Source organism: Salarias fasciatus, chromosome 20, assembly GCF_902148845.1.
Source record: "Salarias fasciatus chromosome 20, fSalaFa1.1, whole genome shotgun sequence".
Classification (NCBI taxonomy): Eukaryota; Metazoa; Chordata; class Actinopteri; order Blenniiformes; family Blenniidae; genus Salarias; species Salarias fasciatus.
In genome coordinates this window covers 26157256-26181093 of record NC_043764.1, presented here as the reverse complement: position 1 = coordinate 26181093, position 23838 = coordinate 26157256, and the positions used below count along the sequence as shown (strand labels likewise).

Genomic DNA, 23838 nt, shown 5'->3' with positions numbered 1-23838 from the left:
GGCCGCGCTCGCTCCACACAGAGGCCCAAACTGACATGTGAACTGTGAAACCTCCAGAAATCCACTCAAAGAACAAAATATACACATAAAGACAATCGTTTATCGTTAGAGCTGATTTTTCTTTTCTAAAGATAACTATTCTTCGGCTGGTTTTATTATAACCTAAGCAATGACTAAGAGACGGATTTCGACACACCGCCACAGGATTGTTGCACACGGTGTCACCAGACATGATGACAAATGAGCAACGATCATGCAAGCAGTAAGCGAATGTCACTGTCGGAAACTCTCCAAAGTTTCGCAACTCTCCGAGGTGCAGAATCCCCTTCACTTGAAGTAAAACGTCCTCAAAATCTGCAAAACCCTCTTACCCACCTTTCATTACCCACGATGCACCGCTTTACCGCTGCAATTCTGCAGTGCGCTAAAATATAGAGAAGTAAGTCTCGACCGGCTGAATTCGTCTTTTGTTCGTTGCACAACCCCGTGAAAGTGAGATCATCCATCATTTAGTCAAACGTTGAGGTTAAACTTCTCTTTTTGCAGTTTTTTTTTTTTTTTTTTTTTTTTCCCCATGCGCTTCAGAGCTTCGTGTGGAGACATTTGCAGCACGCTGCATGGCCAGAGATAATGACGCCTCCATTAGAAATTCTCTGCGTTTGAGGCGCCGGCGTCTTGCCTGTTCTCTGCAGCAGTGCAGCGCTCTCCGCTTCCCACTGCAGGAGCCACACTCTGCTCCGTCTTTTCTCTCTCTTTTTTTTTTTTTTTTTTTTTTTTTTTCATGACTTTGTTCTGCCTGGGCCCCCACTTGAACCTTGTGATCCTCCATCTCCCGGAGAAAAAGCGAGGCGCTGCATGCATCTCGCATTAACCTGCACTGCATCCAGCCAAGGTTATTGCTTACCTGGTTTTAAGCACATTAGAGTTTGTATATTACATGAAGCTTTTCTCTCCAATTAGCTTGTCCCAGCCGCTGGGGACGAATCGCTGAATCAGCAAAAGCCGCCATAATGGAGTATTGGGAAGCGGCTCCGTGAGGCCGTCCGTATCAATCAGTGTCAGTGCGAAGCTGTGTCATATGAAAACTGTTATCTATCAGCTGAGAGCGCGGCGTCCTCCCGCTGCACGTGTGATCTGCATTCAGCGCCGCCGCTGCTGCATCGGTCCGCCGAGCCTCGCAGCATCTGTCCTCTCTCCTCTGTGCTCGGTGACACCGGAGGGGGAAAATGCCCCCGCCAGCATATCCCTCACAGAGCCAGCGCCGCTCTCAGTAATGGCATCCCCTTGTAATGAATAAGCCATGAGGAGGGGCCCTTTCGCATGTCCTATTAGATTACCTCGCCATGCTTTACCTGGCCACTGTCACCTCGCCGCCTCTGGTCCTCGCTTCGAGTTAATATTCCCTCTCGTTAGCCCAGTCAAGGGCACGGCGTGGCGGCGTGCGTAACGGCTCATGTATCATCGGGCTGTATGGAAATAGACCGGAGTCACATGCAGTTCGTTGCATGCAGCGACCGGAGTGAGGTTCGAGAATATCGACCTGCGATTAACGCTGACGGGAAACATTTCTTTAAATAGTCTCCTTTTTTTTTTCTTTGGTGTCTTTCGACTAAAACTGGGATGATCGGAGCGAGTAAAAGTTATTTCCCACTTGACACGTGTGAGATAATAACACTGAGTCTCACCATCAGCTGTTGAGTTTACATGAGGCTTTTTTTTCTTTTTTTTTTGTTTTTGCCATTCGCAGCTCATTCCTCTGCTCCATTGATCTGTCCGGAAAAGATAATAGACACATTGATTCACCAGCTCAGCAGCTTCCTGGGTTTACCCATCACTTCAGACTAATTCTCAACAGTCTTCAGTCAGAGAGGAGAATTGTCCTGACTGACGGCCGGCCGGCTCCTGCGTCTTTAAAGCTGCGGCTTTTTTGTGTGGATTCTCTCCGCAGTGAATTTATTTCTGAAACTCCAATGAGATGTAACTAAAAAGGATTTCAAGGAGCATAAGTGATTAGGTGGTTATAAGGCTCCGTCTCAGGAGAAGCCCGACATTGAAAATGAAAAATAGAGTCAGAAAGGAGGTAATTGAGGCTACGTAGCAATAAATTAACTTCACAAAAATCTTTCTGTACGCGGCTCAGCCGGTCGGGCGCTGTGATGGGCTGAATTATGCGATCGTGGAAAAGGTGTGTGTGCGCGTGTGTGTGTGTGTGTGTGTGTGTGTGTGTGTGTGTGTGTGTTTCACTGCACCAGTGCTTTTTCGCTGACCTCATTTCTTAAAGCATATTCCTCTGAAGGCCGAGTTGAGTGAAAAAGATAACGTGACAATGAAACAGGTCAAGAAGGGGAAAAAAAAAAACCCAGCTTGCATTCAGAATAGTGAATCGACAACAGGTGACAGAGTTCACGAAGCCGTCTCTTTATTCCCTTTAAGCGCAGCGCTGCTCAGCGCGGCTCAGTGCGGCCGTGAAGAGCTGCTGAGCGCCACAGACGAGCAAAGTGCAGGAAGTCATCAGCCTCTCCACGGTTGTAAAAAACTCGGCGATGAGATCGGCGTCTCAGCGAGCGGCTGAGCTTGTGACGGCTGGCTGCTCCCTCCGTCGTGGTGGAGGAGCAGCGGCTCCGTCAGCTGCCGGTGTCAGCAGCAGCAGCAGCCGCAGAGCAGAGCAGAGCGCTCAGGCTGCAGCTGGAAGCCTTGATTAGGCCCTCAGAGCGATCACTTTCAAGCTTCCTCTGTAATATTTAGGATAGACGGTGAAAAGAAAAGGCTCGTCTGGAAGCAAGAAACACTCATGGACTGCATATCCAGCTATATTCCAACATAGGAAGACATTATTTCCAGGCCATGAAATATGAATTCGTGGTGATGAAATAATAATTTGAGGCAAGGGAAGAGTACGTTTTCACCGTCTACATGGAGACGTTTTCAAAAAGTGGCGTTTTCAGTAAATGGACCCCAGACTGCTGCAGAAGTTTGGTGTTTGGACTTGAAAACGTTGTGTAAATGAGCACTCAACCTCACGTGCACGCTTATGAACTGTGGGAGGAAACCCAACGTGCAAACAGCCCGGTGAGTGTTTGACCTCGTGACCTTCTTGTGAGGCGATCGCGTGGACCACTGCTGTAAAATTGTCATTCACAGCTGAATTCATTTGAAATATTTCATGGAAACCTGTGCTCACCAAAAACAAAAGCAAAAAGCTGGATTATTTTGGGACTGTGGGAGAGACTCCACAAAGCCCCAGCCTGATCGGCGGGCCGTTTTCATCTGCAGAGACGGCGAGCTCCTTGTTATTTCAGTCCTCTTCCCCCCGGTGCAGCGCGCTCCTGGAGGAGTGTTGCAGATCCCGGTGTCATCGGGAGATGCGCGTTGACTCCTGGCCTACATTCACCGCTGCTATTTGTTACCGTCAACAGCGGGCAGGGCACACGCAGACAGAGACGGATAACTTATGGGCTCCTCCGGAGCGGCCTGTTGATGTCTGTATGAGCCGGAGAAACGGCTGAGAAACAGCAGTGGGACGTCGGCAGCTCAGTGAGGGAGCCCCGAACCCCAACCCCAACTGGCGGAGTGGACTCAGATTCACAGGTAAAGGGAAGCAGATTACATCTAGTTTTTATCGTCTGCGATCAGATAGTGTATTCGGGATGCAAGGTAGAGGTTCAGCTTGAAATCCGCCGTGCGCCGCGTCCTCAACAAACGACAGGTTTCTGCTTGTCTTCCCAGCTTCCCCACCTGTGCGCGGCTTTCAGACGGCGAGGATGTGAATCTCTGAAAGCGAGCCGCTGACGGCGTATGCATGATTTTAGGTGGGGCAGTCGAAATCTTTCTGATACGACCGGGACTGCTGTTGATAGCAGATGATTCTTGAGCAGGAGGAATCGTGCATCCTCAGACAGATCTGGAGGAAAGTCCTTACGCAGCGTTATTCTCTGAAGCCATTAAACACCTGTTAGCTGTGACGGTGTTTTTATTTGCTGTGAACTCAAGTTAAACTTGGATAACTGTGTTTTCCAGTCTAATTCCTCTGGCTAGTAGTGATCTGGATGCTGGATGCTCTCGTTAATATCATCAGATGGCTCACCATTATCAGGGCATGATTTTTTTTCTCTCTTTTTTTTTTTTTTTTTTCGATCCCCGGCCTCACGTTAGCGGATAGAGAATGATGAGATCCTGGCAGTGAGATATAAAGAAACACCTCTGGTATCAGTATTCTGGATCAGTAGATACCTTGAGCAGTGATTTCTGACGAGCTGCGTGGAATGGAAAGTGTGGATCATTTCATCCATAGTGATACAGCTAAATTAAAACACGGTCGCTCTTTATTCACCAAACCCACACTTTGATCCAATGAAATATATTTATTTGTGTCCTTACGTACTTCCTCTTTCATTTTTTTCTTTGCATTAGATGAGTCAGATTAGACATTTTACCTTCCATTGATTCGTGCTCATGCTTTTCTCTGCATACCTGGAAGATGCAGCAGCTGCCAGTTTTCCTCTGGATGAGTCTCACGCTGGGTTCACGGACACACACCGGGCTGAACCACGTGACCGTCTGTATCCGCCATCTGCCAAACGGTTTCCGCCGGCCGGCGTCGAGCCTGAGAGAGCGGGAGACCCCGCTGGAGAGCGAGGCTTTGTCTCCGTCTCTGTGGATTCCTCCGTCTACTGACACCGTCAACGCCGTGACCTTACATGACTTCTCTGCATGTCTGTGCTGAGCAAGGTAAACCTCGACGGTGTTGATGCGTCGCATGAAAAACAGCAGAAAAAGACATAATGTTCTGGTTTTGAAGGACGCAGGAGAACACCATGTTGGACCAAACTGCCCGTCTACCCCTCAAACTAAAGACAGTCATTCTTTTTCTGGGATTTTAACTCTAATTTCATTTTTTTTTTTCTTTGTGACAATTGGGAGTGTGTCCCAATACGGAACAGTTCCTCACAGACTCAGTGATCTCACAAGATCGATTCATCTGCAGATCACCCAGAGAGACTGGCGTCCACCTGAGACCCCTCCCTGCATGGAGGTGTGCTGCTCCCCCACTGCTGATTGCCTCTCTGTGTTTTAGCAGCAATGCACCATTCAAGTCTGCAGGCAACTTGACAAATGAGCAGCGATGTGAGCGGAGGGGATGCTTATACTGCACCACACATCCTGTCCCATCCACATCTCCCCCGTCCTGCAGTGACTCGCCTCCCTAAACCGCTACGGCACCCGGCACGCCGCTCAAAGTCGCACCAGAAGGGTTACACACTAAATACACGCCTGTAGGTACAACACGAAAATTAACTTATGGATTTTTTTTTTTTATTTAATATCTGTAGATCATATTTCATCATTTTATTTAACAAATTGTCACATGAGAAAAGAACTCAAACCTCTTGAATGTTCAATTTATTTATTTAAGCGACTTTTGAGGGAAACATTGTGTGTTTTATCGATCTCATGTGGTTTCTTTTATGTTCATTCTTTATTTGTTACTTTGAGATTATTTGTTTCACAGCAGATTCGTATTTTAATTTAAGTTGGGAATAAGTTACCTTAGTTTAGGAGCATCTTATCATGTACAGCCTCGGGATGGTTTATTTTATGCAGAAAGCAGGAGAGTTGTTAATAATGTGTGTGGTGTGAAGGTGTGCAATTTTGATTTTTTTTTTTTCTACAACACAGAAAAAAAAACGAAATAGAGCAAAAAGTTGGAAGTACGTCCGTGTCAGATGTTTTCTCTCTGGAACTCTCAAAGATTTTATTGTATAGTTATTGTTATAATTTCCTGAATGCTTCTGTTCATGCACACTCAGAGTGTTTTAGTTGCTGTGTAAGGACTTCTGCTCCATACGCCTGAACCGAGCAGGTCTTAAATTGCAAGCGACCCGCTGAAACATGAGACATCTTCTCACCTGCAGGACGGATCTGTCAGAGGACTCCGCTTCCAGCGGAGTCACAGTGATCTGGGACAGTTGGGGGCAAAATAAATGTAATAAAAAATAGAAAATGCATTGAGTTTGATGCAAGATGCAGCAGCTGCAGGTCTTTCATTCATCTGCATGCGTGGTGCGGTGTGAGTTGGCGTGCAGACAGAAAGTGAACCTGGGAACATAAAGTACCTGACGGCAGAACCAGTTCCTCATCAGTGTGTTGTCTGCAACAGCATCCACCCACTGGTCCAGCACAGAAACTGCATCCCGGAGCAAGTGAGGAGCGGAGTGTCTGACGCAGCATGCGATCATTCACCTTGACTGCCTGCGCTGCTCGGACTTGCCGTGGTGCAGCTGTCCACACGTCCACCCCCACCCCCCTCACACACACACATCCTCCACCCCCTATAGAGGCAGTGCACTCTGCCAGCCGTGGAGTGGGACGTACTATCGATCCTGCTGAAATGATGGTTTCTAAAAGGGAGCCAGTAAGCATGTCTGCGCGCCCCTCCTCTGCTGTGTGTGTGTGTGTGTGTGTGTGTGTGGGGGGGGGGGGGGGGGGGTGCCTGAGATATCACCCAGCTCAGCACATTGCACCATCACCGCATGGGAAAATGGGATTTTCACTGGGAGATGAGCTGAGGGGAAGGTAATTCAAGTCGCCGAGCTATGTTCCCCGCCGAGGATGTAAAATGAGCCATATTACCTTCAGACGCTTCACGCAGTGGACAAATAAGGTCATTTTGAAAAGTCCTGCTAGTTCCGGCCCTTGTCAGACCGAGAAATCAGACGCCACATTTGAAAATGTGCACAAGTTGTGAAGTGGAAGAGGAGGAGGATGCTCAGTCAGCTCTCAGCCTATTGATACATGCAGATTTTAGCACATATTTCAGGATGAAAGTGTGCATGCAAGCGTGGCCTTCCTGCATTCTGAGTTTCCTCAAGAGGTTAATTGTTCTTCAGAAGTTCTAAATGAATGAAGCACACCTCGATGCAGACTGAGTGTGAGGCTGTGAATCTCAAGCAGGCGGTGCGACTTTGTGAGAATCCACTAGATGGCAACAGAAATCCAGAAATCCACTGAACTCTGGAGCATATGTCTGCTGTGATTCACACCAGGCTGCAGGCTTGGAGCAGCACTAACGAGGACACCGTCTCTGACTGGTATCAGCGCTTTGGAAGAGGTGACCTCCACCTGTCTGTGCTCCTTTTGTGAACGGACCACCTGCTTTTAAAGAAATCATCTGAAAGATTCATAATGACTGAATTAGTGATCCGGCACATGACGGCCGTACGCCGTTTACTCCAAATTACCCATCATTCAACACTCTCCACAACCCCCCCCCAGGGGTCAGTGGGCCACGATCGCCACTCATCTTAGCATCACTTGCCGCGTCCTGAAGTGTGTCAGCCAGGCTCTGATTGCACGGCTGTGGGTGTGAGCATGCAGGCAGACTGCTGATCCCGTCATATGGCCACATGGCGTCTGCGTGCACGGGACAAACCGGAGACATGGAGACGGCGGCAGCTCACACACTGAAGCTTCTTTCACACATCACATGCATGGCCTCGGGACAAATCTCTAAACGTCAATGTTCGGAAAATATAAGATTGTTTCCTGGCATAGATATGTACTTAATGTGAATATAAACCTATGAAAGAGCCTCTGTTATACTGTATATCCTAAAGAGAAAAAACAAGAAGAAACTGGAACACGAGGGAATGAATGAACAGCGTTCAGCATGTTGACCTTGTTTGACCTACAGTTTAGACTAAATGTTAAAAGATGGCTGCAGCCAGCTGAACTTAGCAGTGAGTGATCAGGAAGTCAATATCTATTAGTTTATGTCTTGATTGCACCAATTCTTGACTAGAAACCATATAGTGTATCACATGCTCATCCCACAAATGCATGCTCCACACATGTGGCACCATTTAAAAAGGAAAATAAATGTAATTTCCAAAGGCATAACACAAAAATAATCTACCAAGCAAAACTTTCCTCACTTTTTTGGCAGAGATTATACAGGATTATAAGTAATTATCACAAGCAAAATATTATCCAGGTTGACACTTTTCAGTTTACGTAACGAGAGCCAAAGCAACTGACAAAATAAATAGCTTTCTAATATTATTGTGCTCTTTGAGACCCTCCTGTGTGAACGGATTTCTCTCTGCATGGGTCTCCTAGAGATTTTTTTCTGTTATCATAGCAGTTCATCAGGTAGATGTGTTTTCTGGAGGGGAAGGTTTCCTGAAACCTTTCAGTTCATTCACTCGTAAAGCGTGTTTTTATTGCCTGTTTAAGTATTTCTTTCAAGGCTGAAATGTCTTTATGGTCTGATCTACTGAGATATAAGGAAGTTCTGAAAATAAGTCAGTCAAGTCATTATCAGGGCTGCATGGTGGCGCAGTGGTTAGCTCTGCTGCCTCACGGTGATAATGTCATAGGCCTTTACAAGCTGGCCTTTGTGAGTGGAGTTTATGTGTTGATTAGCTGAATTGTTAGCCCTGAATTGCTCTTAACTATGTCTGTGCACGTGTGATGGACTGGTCTTTCCAGGATAGTTAGTGATGGATGGAAGTTATTTTTGACTACATTTATTATTTGCCCCCTCCCTCCAGGCCAGCTCTTCATGATAATGTTCACCTCAGACAGAACAGCATTCCTCCTAAATAGTTTTACAACCACAGAATAATAAAATCAAGAGTTTATTCAGCCTAAATCTTACAATGTCATTTAAAAACATGAAATATGGTATATTTGGGACTTTGTCTCTCTCTTTTTTTGACATTGAGGACTGACAGTGTTTATCAACACACATCTGGAGAGTGTGTGAGAAGTGTGTGCTGGAAGTTACTGCACAGATCTGATAAATGACTTTAATGAGATAAAATGATGCTTTGGTTTGACGAACGGCGCTGCAGAGGCTGCAGCCGGCGGTGGGCGAGGCTAATCTGGAGGATTTGTGAGAACATGTGCTGTGAATGGGTTCTATTTTCCTCAATTTGTTCTACATTGTATGCACTAAGTCTTGCACAGATCTGAAGAAATGCCTTTAATGAGACGAAATGCTGTTTGAGTGAGATGCACGGCCCGGCGTGCCCGCGGAGGCTGCAGCCGGCGGTGGGCGGGGCTAATCTGGAGTAGCAGCTGTGAGCGCGGGACCACGTGACCTGACGGGGACGTTGGAGAGCAGCAGCCATCACTGCTTCACCTGGTTCATGTCCACTCTCCACTCTCGCACGGCGGACGAGCTGCCCCCGCTCCGGCGTGCCGCGTCTCTCCTCTCCGGAAGGTGAGTGTCCTCCGAGCCGCTCTCTCCCTCCCTCTCTCTCTTTACCTCCACTCTGCGCTAGCGGCGCAGCTCCGAGCTGCCTGTTGTGTAACAGTCATTTCTGTTCAGTGTCACTTACAAAAATGTATTCGAAGGTCGGTTTTGTAGAAATTGCTGAAATATCCTGTTCTATTTACCGACTGGAGGCGGTTCTCCGAGCCGGCAGAGGGCGGCTGGTTCTCCGGGCCCCGGCGGCTAGCGAGCGTTAAGCTAGCTGGAGGTTTGAGCTGGCTCACAGGCCGTAATGCTCATTCACAAGAAAACCACAGACCCTACCGACACCAGGAAGCTCTCACGGGCTTTACTCACACCTTCAGTGTGCTTATTCTGTTAAAACTGCCCCACGGAGGCTTTAATCCTGCGTTACATGCAGCCTGGGCCTCTAGCTTTCCTCAAAACAACAGATCTGGCTGTGTGTGAGTTAGCAGCCACAGGAACTGCTTGATTCATCTACGTTCACCCTTCTGTTCCATTATCTTCTCATTGAAACCATATTTTTGTTCTCTTGTACAACTCTAAATAACACTTCACACCCGGAACATGTGGTAACTGGTGGGAACTTCCCTTTTTGGCTTGTTAATACCCCACACACCTCAGGTAGGGTGATCTGAATGCCCCCCTCCATCCACACACACACACACACACACACACACACACACACACACACACTATCACGCATGATCGTTGCAGATCAGTTAAGTGTTATCACAAACTTAAATTCATGTCCATCACATATTTTTTGGGAAGCACTGATATAGTAACTGATGTTCATGTTCCTGGTTTGACTGATAACTAATATTCACTTTTACCAGTATATCGTGTTGAATTAAAGCACCTCCCATAATCAGCTTTCTTAGATACTGAAAAATAGACTGAAGCAGTGAATTTGAGTGGTCTTTTTAATGTTTTCAGTGCATAACATTTTCTTTTGTCCCATTTACACCTTTGTGCTATGTAACTCCTGACTGTTCAGGTCTCATCCATTGATCACACTCACCTTCTGCATATAGTGTGTCCTCAAAGGGTGCAAACATGTGCACACCACACTGTTTATATCGCCTCACTTTTCTTTTGTTAATCGGGCAGATACAGATTTTTTTTTTACTCAAAATGGCAGATATGTTGTAGATCCCTTCTTTTTTTTCTCACTGCAAGCATCTTTGAAATTTCTTTGCATTACACAGTCAACAGTAACACAGTCAACTAATCTGATATGATCCCATCAGTTGTCGTTATCTTGCCAGTGGTGTGATCTCCAATTAAAGCCTCACGTTGATATAATCATTTCTGGGCTTTTTGCTCATTTACTGCATACAATTTCCACAGGCGTTTGTCACGTCCATCACACAATCATGTCTTTTCACCGCAGTAATGATTGGCTGCCATGCAAGGTCTTCACACACCTTTTAGAAAAAGTTTAGGTTTTAACATCTTGCCCAAGACACTTTCCCACATAGACGGGATGTGGGATGGAACTGACAGCTTTTGTATTGTGAGTATCCTGCTGACAGCTTCTCCCAGTTTGACCTGCACATTTTTTTTAAAGGCTTAAAGCGATACTTCAACATTTTGGCAAATTGGCCCATCTAGGGCAATTCGGTAGTCATTTAGAACAGCATACTTACTTTTTTTGTGAGGGCGAGCTGTTGTTTATTCAGCGGTGCGTCTGAGGAGAGCTTCACGGCGGACATAATGGAAGTGGACGGTACAGTTGCTTCCCCTCGTCAAACTCATCAAATACACAATCCAACAACCCCAAAACACACTTTGGTGGACACGTTATAATCCGCACATTCACTACGCTGTGAAACACCAACAAATAATATTGTAGCGTTACGACATTGAAGCAAATATTGGGAACTACTTTTTCTTTTGAGATCACTACGCCCAGACGCCATGTTTAGTAAGTAGTTCCGTCTTAGCAATCTTCGCAAAAAAACGCTCAATCTCGTAATTTTGCATTAATATTTCACAGCGTAGTGAATGTGGGGATTATAACGTGTCCACCAAAGTGTGTTTTGGGGTTGTTGGATTGTGTTGGATTGATGAGTTTGACGAGGGAAGCTACTGTACCATCCACTTCCATTATGTCCGCCGTGAAGCTCTCCTCAGACTCACCGCTGAATAAACAACAGCTCGCCCTCACAAAAAAAGTAAGTATGCTGTTCTAAATGACTACCGAATTGCCCTAGATGGGCCAATTTGCCAAAATGTTGAAGTATCGCTTTAAGACAGTAGATCCCAACCTTTCCTATAGAGTGCCTCTACAGAAAGCTTGAAGCCTTTGTCCAAAACGCAGATGGACACATTACCTGCGCTTTATACACAAACTTTGTATCTACAAAATGGGACTAAGTGCTATATGCTCATCGTACTCATTCAGGAGACACCATTTCCTTTTTCGAACAGACATCTGAAGCAGCTATTAAAGAACTCTCTGGTTTTTAGCAATTATTTCACTATATTTTAGGGGTACACTTTAATCCTTCTCTTACCGATTCCCCTTGAGGCTCCATGTTTATACTCACTTTACACATACCGTGTTTCTTAATAAGGAATAGTCTTTAAACTTAAACACAGAAACACCGGTTTCTCCAACCAAAGCTGTAGTACACTGTTTCTATACAAGCCATGATCTCTTTTTCTGTTCAGCCACTTACTTCCTTGAAAAACTTGTCACGTCTACTTGGACATTACCGTCCCCACTATGACCTGTGAAACCAGAGTGAGCTATAGAAATGTGTCTGAAACATTTGTATAAACTCCTGCTTCAATGCCTTGTGGCGAGTGAGTCAGGTAAAACTGATTAAAGCCTGTAATGGATGTCTGCATGGTTCTGTTGTGACTTCACACCAGGTGTGTCGACAAAAACTGAGCATAACCTGTTAAACAACAATTATTTAAAAGGGAAAAAAAGGGGACATACTACAGAAAGGTCAATTAAAATTGGCTGTCGGGTGAGTCAGGCATTTGCTGAAGTTTGTTTCGACAGTGGATAAGTCTCTGGTAAACGTTGAACTTTCTGTTCTCAGCAGGTCAACGAACATGCTCGGGCTTAAGCTCAGGTGGGGCTGGTCTAATTTCAGCCTCACAATAGCAACAAGGTTCTTCTTGGCTCAGCAAGTCCAGCGAACCCTTCCTCTTGCATTTTAATCGCCTCCCAAGGAGCCCCCAAAGTGTCCTGCCTGACAGATCCCTCCTCAAGCCCCTCTGCCGCAGGGAGGGGAATGGTGCGATCCTGGCTCGGGGTGTGCAAATTAACATGTTGCACTCTCCCTGAATGCCGGACAGGCATTGAAAAAGAGATTGTTTACATTCAGATGCTGGCCACCCGCTGCCTGCTTTTTCTTCCCTCCTGTTTCCCAATCACTGAAGAGACATGACCCATTTAAATGGTTGTTTACTTGCATTAGATAAAGAGCCAAGGCACTGCTCAATGAACTCTTGTCTACAATTCAATTAGAGTGGCCTTCCCAGCAGCAGTTTTCCACATTACACAATGCTCTCCACAGCCGTGCTGCAACGCAGGCAGAAACGGGACCCGGGAGCGGTGACACCTGCACTCACAGAACGTTACGCTGCGAGACGGGGATGGTACTTCATAGTCACAGCATATCTTCACTCTTGAAAAGTTAGGCCCCATTTTAGAGGTCTATGAAATCCGTTTTTTTTTTTTTTTTTTTTTTTTCCCAATTCCGTTTTATTTTTTCCCAAATTCCGTTTTTTCCGCTTTAATATTTCTGAGTTTAGTATTTTTGCTTTTTATGCTCATTTTTACCATAAAAAAACTGTCTGGTAAGTGGAAATGAATAAATGTTCACAATTTAAAAGGATATAACAGTCCATTTAATGTTTAAAGTGCTGCAACAAAGAAATACTTTTCAATTAAATTTAAAGAGAAATAATAAATAATGTAAATAATCAAAACTCCACCATCGCATATGTCTTTGCGAGTCCAGTCCACGGTACGTTGACAGCATTTACAAAAAAGCTTATCCCCTGAGCCATAAAAGTCCGTGTTCTGCTCTGTATTTAGCGCGGAGTTTCGTAACTTTTTTGAACGTGTGAGAGGGGAGGGAGCAGCTCCCTTGGACATCGTGTTGTTGTTGTGTTGGCATTAGCATTAGCATGTTTGGGGCATTGTTTAAGTGACGTACACGTTGCAGCATCTCGGGCGGTCCCCCCGGCATGTTTGCTTTGCACTATAAGGTTCCATTTTCTCCCGAAAACTGAATTTCAGGCCAGATTAGGGCCAATTCTGCAATATTCTGCGTTTTATTCCAATTCCTTTTTTATTGGTAATTTCTGAGATTCCGTTAACACGGATTTAATATGGCTCTACCCCATTTACACCACTTTAAAAGAGAAAATGCACTCTTTTTTTTTTTCCTTTGCATTTTCTTTACAGAAAAGTTTTGTGTATGAGCAATGTTTGCGCTGTCTGCACGGAGGCGGGGCCCGAGCGTTTTCAAAAAGTTCCATCTCGGGATCAGTTTTCACAAAGTTGAGTTTTCAGCACCGTTGTCATGTGAACGGGGCCTCAGTGTGACGTTCCCAGGGACGAAGAGATAAACATGAGAGTACAGTTTGCTCTTCTGTGATGTTTTTCACTTTTTCAACTACTGGTCAAGTGAGGGTAGTGTTCTATTTTTAACTGGTACTTTATTAAGAGTCGCTTCATAGAGTAATGCGCATAATTCCATAAATCCAATCATGTGGCTCCAGGATGACAACATTATTGTTTACTCTCAACATGCGCAGAGCTCTGAGCGCTGTGTGGATCTGACAGTCAATGGACAGATCTATGTTTTGTGTAGTGTGTGTGTGTGTGTGTGTCTATCGATGAGGCCTCATCGTGAATCTGACGTGGTTTGTAGGTCGGCTGTCGTCACGTCGAGATGGAAGATGGTAGATCTGCAGGTTGACTGTCACTTACTGCACATCGGGGAAATTCTGATCATGCAGATTGAATTTGTCAAGCACAGTGGGATCATGAGGCTGTTTATTCCTGCTCTACCTTTAGCCCAGTTAGGTTGCTCAATAACAAAGTAAGTCAGAAGTTATTCTGCAAAACTTCTGCAGAGCTGTGTCATGTTTCATTGAAACCATGGATAATTACAGCTGATATTGAACATAAAACATGTACAGAGAATGTATTGTTGGGACTGTATGCAATGCTTCAGCTCAAAAACCTATTGAACCTGTGGAGAATGTAATTTCATGGTGAACCCTCACATGATGACCCGGCCTCAGCCACCGTCATCTTCCTAAAGACTGCACACTGCACCTAAAACTCATGAATTATTAATTATTGAGTGGTTAGCATACAGTCTGCCTTCATAAGTAGGTCAGTTTACTCTGTCCATTGTCAAATGCCTTACAAATAATCTCTTGGATCTATTTGAATGCTTGACGTTTCACTAACAGAAATGTGTTGGGCCCGTATTTCTTGTTTTCCTCAACTTCCTGCATGAACACGCAGGAAGCAAAACGGTGTTGAGACTCCTTCAGACTTGAGGTTAAATGGGTCACGATGATGACCTTTGCAGTCTTCATGATCGAGGCTGTGGGATGTGATTCCGCTTTGTGCCGAGGCAAGCCCCTTACCGGTGTTGATAGTTATCACTTTGAATCTGTATTCAGGTTGATGTTTCGGGTTCGTAGGTCACAGGATACCGACGTGTTAGTTTAGGATGCTGGGAACAAAAGCATGTTCGAGCCAACTGAACACCCACGCAGCTCATCAGAGCAACCGCTGAAGTGACTGAAATCAAATGTCTGATTAAGTACATAAGTGAACCGTCAGATTTCTATTAAATAATGTGACATATTGACAGCTGATGTATAAAGTCATGATGATAATGGTCTTATGAGGCGCTAATCTGACTTTACATTGGGTTTGTCTTTTCTCTTCATCTCCTCCAGTGTCTCCAGGAAGACTCCACACTTTGCGTCCCACCTTGGCAGCTGCCTGACGTAGCAGGACGAACCAGCTCTAGTCGGGTTGCAGGAGCACCGTGGAGGAGAGGACCCGAGGCTGACTGACTCCCCCCATTTATCTGAACGGAGGGGGGAGGAGAAGGAGGAGCGGGGAAAGAGGAAGCGGCTATACCCACCTGGAGCATGGGGCAGAAAGTCCCCGGTGGCATCAAAACCATTGATATGCGGGATCCGGCTTTCAGCCCACTGAAGTTGGAGCTCCAGGCCCTGAATCACACCAAGCCGTCCAGACTGGACCTGCTCCTGGACATGCCGCCCGCCGGCGCCGACGTCCAGGTCCAGCACTCGTGGAACAACGACGACCGCTCCCTCAACATCTTCGTCAAGGACGACAACAAGCTGGTGTTCCACCGGCACCCCGTGGCGCAGAGCACGGACGCCATCCGGGGGCGCGTCGGCTACACCAGGGGACTGCACGTGTGGGAGATCAGCTGGGCCATGCGGCAGAGGGGCACGCACGCCGTGGTCGGCGTGGCGACCAGCGACGCCCCGCTGCACTCGGTGGGCTACACGGCTTTGGTCGGGAGCAACGCGGAGTCGTGGGGCTGGGACCTGTGCCGGAGTAAACTCTACCACGACGGCAAGAACCTCCCAGGGAAAACCTACCCGGCCTTCCTGGACCCCGACGACACCTTTATAATCCCGGACTCCCTCTTAGTGGTCTTGGACATGGACGAGGGGACGCTGGGTTACATAGTGGACGGACATTATTTAGGAGTGGCTTTCAGAGGACTTAAGGGCAGGAAGCTCTACCCAATCGTGAGTGCCGTGTGGGGACACTGTGAAATTCGTATCCGGTACATTAATGGACTCGATCGTAAGTATGAACTCTTCAGTGTTTCAAATGCTACCAGTGTTCTTCCTCACCAGCATGCGTCATTACCGGGTGCTACGAGCCAGGCCAGGGATTCACTGAGGCAGCAGACGACAAACGGTCTGCTCAAACGCTCTTTCGTCTTGTAAACGGGCAAAAAGTACTTTCTGGAAACCCTCGGACTCCGTCCCGGGGGAATCCCTGAACATGCGCACCACAGCTGCAGTAAATCAATCAGTAGATGGATAATAATGTTTGTCTCCAGAGTCTCATGACTCCCAACGGACATTGTTTCCAAAACATTGCCTTTTCCCCGATGAAAACACAAAAGCAGTGCGTTTTCCCTTGAAGCTTCGCTATGTAGACGGCGCCGCAGTGAAGGGTTCGGACATCATGACTCCACAGTATCTGTATTCATGCGTCGTAATACGGATTACTTAGAAATTAATATTTAAATGTGTGCCTGGCTCGCTTTGTTTCTCTCCATCTCCTCGTATCAGATTGATGTCGCTGTCCCGGTTTTAGCAAACAGTGCAAATGTCTCCGTGTAAGCTGCCCGAGCTCATCATTGACTGTACTCCGGCTTAGCTTTCAATCTGCGGCGCCCGTTTCGTGGATGTTGATCCACAAACGCAGGATTCTAGTCCACACCCCCCCAGACAAACACAAGAAAACCCAAATTGGAATAATCCTGGTTATTTCTCACTGAGCTCTTGATGAGGAAACATTGGTGTTTATCAAAACATGTTGTACTACCCACATGTCCCCAGTGCTCTGTGCTCATTAGATTTTTATGTTCAGCTCGGATCCCTCGACCTACTTTAGGCTTGTGTGAAAAGCAGCGCTTCTGGTTCTGTGATGAGCAGGAAGCCGTGTGAATTTCACACCTTTACCCTCGATATAGCAACATGTGAATAACACCTCCGACCATATTGTCCCAGGTTAGAGTTGGTTAAAGTAACTACCCACCCACCACCACATAGATGTGAACCTGCCCATGATGGTTTCAGCAAAAAAAATCTGCTTCGATTGTGATTGAGAAGCTTTGAAGCTACAACCATGTCAGAAAGATAAGAGTTCTGCTCAAGTGTCTCCCTCGAAGCTTCATCAAATTATCGTTCAGGCTCCACTGAGACGCTGCTAATTCAAACGTGCGCGCCGCATTGCATGTCTTGACTCAACAGTTTTGTCCACTGTTTTAGGTGGAAACCTTGAAAAACTTTCATCATTTAATAGAAAACCTGCAAACACCGATTCCAACACAATTATTTTACTTGAAGGCAGAGGGAAGGAGTGAACCACAGGCATGGTGTCAGTAGGCTGTATTCTCTGTCTGGAAGCTGTCTGCGCCTCAGATACATTAAAACACAAACCCAATGATCAGAGCAGAAAAAAGAAATCAAAAGACCTTCAGATGTTACCGAATTCACCGTGACATTTTAGACATAAATCTCGGGATGCACAGATATCACTTTTTAAACTACGACTTGATGACGATGTGCAGTCTGCTTGTTCCTCACCGTCCCTCTCTCCCGTCCTCCTCCCACAGCCGAGCCCCTCTCCCTGATGGACCTGTGTCGGCGTTCGGTGAGGGTGGCGTTAGGACGGGAGCGCCTGAGTGAAATCCATAGACTGCCCCTGCCGGACTCCCTCAAGAACTACCTGCTGTACCAATGACGACGCCGGCCGGCCGCCGGCTCACGCTCACGACACTCCCTCCTTCCTCTCACGTGTCTCTCTGGGATCGCTTCTGGGGTTAAACCAGTCCGGCAGCATAGCTCAAACCTTCCAGGACTGACTCAGCCGCTGCACATCCTCCAACAAGTATGCTCCTGTGTCAGTGGCTGGACTCCGCTTTGAGTTTTCTTATCCTGTTTTTAAGACTCTTTACAATTGTGTTTAACTTTGATGAATTCAGGAATCACTGAGCACTATGCACACGCTGGTCCTGTCGGCGCTGCGATGGCCGCTGCACCGGTGCTCTGCCTCCCAGCTTTCAGATGAATGTCAGATCTGTGCTCAGCATCTCTCCCGAGACCTCCAGTCTTGATTTAGGAATGAAATTGTGGTCAAACTGAGGAAATGTAATGTCTCGCAGTGCCGGTGTCTGACCACAAGGTGGCAGCACGCACACGCCAGCCGGTACATCACTGAGCAGTGGCATGTTTTTAAACAATAGGAATTTTTAAATGGTAAATGCATTTTCCTTTTTGCACACCTCGGAAGAGATGCTGATCACCGAGCGGAGCGCCCGCCGTGCAGCGGAATCGAACGCACTGCGAGGCAGCTTGAAGTCGCAGCTCGGACCGCTGGCTGCGCTCTCAGGTTTCTCCGATACGGAAGCGTCCCATCGCGGACCGTCCGGCACCCGACAGGAAATCCATCAGCAGAAATTTTAACGGAAAGATGTCACTGTGATTATTTGTAGCATGCATCCGCAGGAAATTCTCTCTCTCTCTTTCTCTCTCTCAATACAGTCACATCTATGATTTCACCACTCCTGCTTTCTGTAGTGCAGTAGTCTTCAAACATGCTGTTGAGGCCCAAGAGTGTGTTTCTTTAAAAAAAAAACAAGCTGATTCCACTGACTGGACTGAAGGACGCGCCTCTTGGGCTCCACCGGCTGGTAGCTGACGACCATCGATGTAGTGTTTGTGTTGACATGTAAAGGTGGGGGTGGGGCGGGGGCAAAGGCTATGTTGGTGCCTAAATCAGCAAAACTTTGATTTTAAAGCAAAACTTACTGATTCTTCTTCTGTTGTTTAATTTCTTTTCTTTTTTTTCTTTTTTTTATTTTACAAAGACAATCCACAAAGTGCTGCACACGTGTAATAGAGGGTCAGATGCCAACATATTGTCGATTGCCATATCCTAGACCTGTTTAGTATTTTTAAACGTGCGGACGTGGCCGGCGCTCAGCTCTCGGCTGGACGCTGCCACGCTACGACTCCTTTCTCCTCCTCCTCCTTGCTTGCGGCTTCCACTTTATTTGTATTCCTTGATGTAGATTTGTTTGTATCAATTAAAGATTATTTGAAATGATTTCTTGTGCCCCGTTGTGATTCAGGCCGTTTGCCTTGAAGCTTCAGGACGGTGCGAAATGGGTCAAACAAACATTTGTTTTGAAGCACAGGTTACAGCCTTTACTCTTTCAGTGTCCTGCTCGTCCCGTCCTGGCCTTGCTCCTTCTTGGTTCAGTCATGCATATATATTTAAAATCAACCTTGTTAAGTGAATGATACAAGGTGGCAAAATACAGAGAAAATAGTTTTCGATCATGAAGTCATTCAAAAACATGAGAAACGTCTATTCAAGCTGTGGTTTTCCAGTCTTCTTCCACACAGGTATGTTTATTGAACCCAGCTTGACTTATCAGTTATGTACGGCTGTGCCAGCACACCCTGTGCTCCGAACAATGCTCCTAATGTGTGTTTTTCAGGTGTGTTTTCACCCTGAAGATCACTGGTCAGTGATGGCTGGGTTCCATTTCCCTGCTTGGCTTTCAGGCTGATGTGCTTGTTGAATTCTGGGTCACCTTCATGATCCATGAGGACACTGAACTGTGACGGGACGGATCTTGTTTTATTAACAACTTTACTTTTTTTTCGGGTCTGAATGTCGGTAGTTTCATGAGGAGATAAGCAGCACTTGAGCCGTCAGCACGGAGAGGTCAGTGACCTTCTGCAGCTGGATAACAGGCCTTATCAAGCGGAAAAAAACAAACCGAATACTCCCGTGTTGCTTTTCAGGTTAACACAAGCCTGTTTTGTTTCAGGACTCTTGACAAAACAAGATAATTAAGACGTTTTATGTAACAGGCAGGTACGAGGGCGTGACGCCAGAGCTCACCGCCAACTATCAATCAGTTAATAACCTGAAGGGTAGAAGTGGGTCACCGCCGACCTGAGCAGAGCTGAGAAAGCAGGAGTTTAATTTTAACTCGGAGAGCGAATCACGATAAGGAGAACTAAACTCCCAGTAACAGTTGTTCCAGTGGTTATAACCGCTGCAGACACTGAGCGTGTAAACACATCACACACTCGTACTGAGGATTCACGTCTGAACCTCGGTGAGGCGTTCCACCTCTGGTGGGAAGAGTCGTCCGTGTTGACTGACTCTCCACGGTGTTTGTCGTGAAGGCTGCAGGGCGCGGTGCTCATCAGCGCTCGGTCAGGGTGTGGAGTTTGCATGTTCTCTTTGTGTTTGTACTCCTGAATGTCTGGTGTGTGTTATTGACTCTGGCACTATGTGTGTGTGTGTAATTGTGTTTTGAAATAAATGACTCATGATGACCAGGTTACAATGCAAAATTTCAAATGGCAAAACAACATAATGCAACTTTCTTCCTCTTTTTGTTTTTCAAAATTATATAATGAAGTTTCTCTGAAGTTTCCTCTGTGTTCATGAAGATATTTAGGATGTTTTATGTGGAACAAAGAGGAGTTATTTATCTATTTTCACCTCCATCTGGATAAAAAGACTGGTATCAACGCCATCAGATATAAGTTTAGTTAATTTTTGAAAGGAACAGTTTGTTTTTTCAGTTTTTGTTGTTTGTGTAACAAAATACCATCTGATCTACATCCTTTAATGATTTGAGTATTAAAGGATTTTTTTTATTTTAATAAAATTTAAAAGAAAAGTTTGAAAATGCAGATATTTAGAAATCTGATTCTTGGGAATAGCGTGAAATCACAACTGAACTGTCCATTATTGGTTTTATCAGAGGAAATGAATACTGTTAGAATTCTGAACTTTAGATTACTGTTGGAAACATGAAGACTTCTTAGTTTGTCGTAGCGTTTTTCTGGCTTTCCTTCCTCACTCTCCCTCCATGGCTTTTAGTGAAGCTTCAGATGTAACGCCTTCAGGCCACTCTGGAGGCTTCCACTGGGTATTGTCCTTCGACTCTCTCCCTTGCTGAAGGAAAGCATTGTTGTGGTGGAAACAAATACAACACAGACTATATAATTAAAGAAAATTCTCCCAAAAAGGATTGAAATATCTAAGGTATAAAGACAGTTCCTTGAGATTTAACTTAACAGGGACAAGTGTCCAGGGCTGACACTGTGTAGAGCACGTTTTATCTCAACTCTTTAAAGACTGATTTTTAACTCAGATGTGTCAAAAATAAGGTCTGAGGAAAAAACATCGCCCACACTGTGCTACGACAAAGAAAAACCCAAATTAAAAGGTTATTGTGGTATTAATTTCACAGTGTGGCCCATTGGAGATGAAAGTAGATTTGAGAGGCTGGAAATTAGCAGGAAGCAGCAGAGGGTGACGGGATGAGCGCGTTCGATTGTTGCATCAATCAGCATTTGTTGTGGCAGTTTAACAGATGGAGGCATTTTAATCCCTTCCAGCAGTTCAGCTTTTACATAAGAGCAGATTGGCAGTTTTACTGCATACACACCCAGACACACACACACACACACACACACACACACACAAACACACACAGCGGTTAACAGATTCCTGAAAGCATCAATAACAGTTGGCGGAGGCTGATGATGCAGAAAATAAAAGTAAAGGACTCCAAACAAACAAGACACAGAAATGTCTGTGGAGCCGTGAGAAGCAGATCCAGAGCTGCAGGTTTCAGCTTTGGTCACTTGAGGTCAGTATCCGCTCAAACCCCCACTGGACGGACATTTATCAGCCCAGCAGATGAAAGGATGTGAACTAAACCTGGACGGGTCTCTAGTTCCTCACAGAGAGAACAAATAGTCCCAATTTGGAGTCACTAATTAACATTAAATGCATACTTTTAGACTGAGGGAGGAAATCAGAGTGTGGAAACTCTGATCCAAAAAGTCTTTATTCAGTGCACATTACTCTCTTAATTTAATACAGAAACCAGATTTCTACAAAACTGGATGTTATGTTGTTGAGTTCAATGTTCTGAATGGCAGCATCAGTGTATTGAGTGTAAACAAAGATATTAATGAAGGAGAGCAGGAGATCAGGGCTGTGAGACACATTTTAATTCAGGAGCCTCAGGCAGTCCTGTTCTGTCTTTAGTGGGTCGGATTGGTAAAAATGTCCCATAAAAGCCTTTGAATTTGAAACTTTGAAGTTTTTTATTAGTTATAAACTGATTTATTCATGTCACTGTTACCGAGATCAATAAGTGCTAACATGTTTTTATCTTATTTATTAACTGTTTTTTATTATTGTGACTTTTTAAAATGTTATGTTCTCATCCTGGTTTTTTATCCCATAAATTGCTTTTATTAACCTAACTCTTTTTTTTTTTCATTATTGTGTTTTATTGTGTATTATCTTATTGTATTGATCTTTTTCGGTCATCTTATCTTTATTCTTGTTGCTTTATCGGTGAATGGCTGAACACTTCTTCTGTCTTGTCCCTCGATCAAATCCCTTCCTGTCAAGGCCAGTGTGAGTAAAGGGAAGCCAAATGCAAAACAAATCGACCTACAGCTGTTGAACCTTGAAAAACTAAACAATCAATATGGGAAATTGGTTCAATCTCAACATCAGGCCACTGATTTGGCAAAACACAGGGAAATTTCCCCCCTAAAAAACAAGTTGTATTATGCAAGTTTTTACAAACTTTGAAGCCACTGCTGCTTTGACAGGATTTTAAATTTGCTTTGTGGCTTTGCAGGCCGGATTGGAGCCTGTTGCGGTTCTGTTCTGACCCACGGGCCCTATGTTAGACACCCCTCCACCAGATGATCAAAACCTTATGTAAGTTCATGTCAAGTCAAGTCCAAGTCACCGTTTTGGCAACTGACTCACAGCCAGGCAGCAAATCAACACATTTCTGCCACAGCGCCGAAGCCCTCGGGCTGACAGGTGGACGTGCACGCCGGTCTGGTGCCATGATATTTTCCCAGTGCAATAAATCTGAGCCATTTATTGCTGTGTCTGCAAATGTCAGGCCTGTTTTCGGGTTTTTGTTTTAAATGTCTGTGTTGGAAGCTGCAGCAGGAAGTCATAAATGTTATATAATTGATTAAATGTTATGGCTCATTATGTAATGATGGCCATCTCCATGTTGGTTTCATTTATTTTAAATATGCTTTGCGAAGTCTATCTATCTGTCTAGTATTTCTTCGCCTTTGCAAGGCCACAGGCAGCTCTAGTTGGGTTTTTTTTCTTCTTTTTTAGGTCACTGTGCCTTTACTGGGGTTATTTTGTTTATCTACCTTTTGCATGTCCTTGTACTGCACTGGCTCTGTAGCTTTCTTTGGCAGTGTCTACTTTTCTGTTCAAGTTTTTGATGATTGATCATTTTTATTTACCTATTGTTATTTAGTTATTGGTAGCTTTGCATCTATAGATATCTAAATTGTGCTGTATTAGGGCTGTGATGTGTTTTCTGGGTACTTTTTGCATCTCTGTGGGGATTATATGGTTTGAGGAAGTTTTGCATGTCTCAGGACAAGTTTTGCATGTATTTATGCCTCTCAGTCTATCTATGTGTTCTGTCTAGTTGTAACAGTGCCTTTTCTTTTAATTGCATTGATTGATTTCACTCGGAGTAAAAAAAACTCAATATGGGGAAAATATCTCAACTAAAATAGAATAAAACTAAAAAAAAAAAAGAGACTACAGGAAAATTTGAGAATGCAATAAGAGTAAAAAATGACATGCACAATTCAATATACCTCTGAAATGTGCAATATAAAACACAGTGCAGGCTCAGAATAAGCGGTCAGATGTTCAGTGGGACTTGAACCAGTGTCCGGTGCAGCGGAATAACCCGGCCTTATATGTAAGTGCGTTTGATCCA

General features: G+C 45.2%; 1 protein-coding gene across 1 annotated transcript; it reads left to right on the top strand.

The window, feature by feature from the left end:
• Window positions 1-9086: 9086 nt before the first annotated feature.
• On the top strand, window positions 9087-19118 carry spsb1 (splA/ryanodine receptor domain and SOCS box containing 1). The gene is made up of 3 exons (XM_030119519.1): window positions 9087-9223; window positions 15188-16079; window positions 17626-19118. The coding sequence occupies exons 2-3, from the start codon at window positions 15386-15388 to the stop codon at window positions 17751-17753; spliced, it is 822 nt and encodes a 273-aa protein (XP_029975379.1). The 5' UTR covers window positions 9087-9223; window positions 15188-15385; the 3' UTR covers window positions 17754-19118.
• Window positions 19119-23838: the final 4720 nt, after the last annotated feature.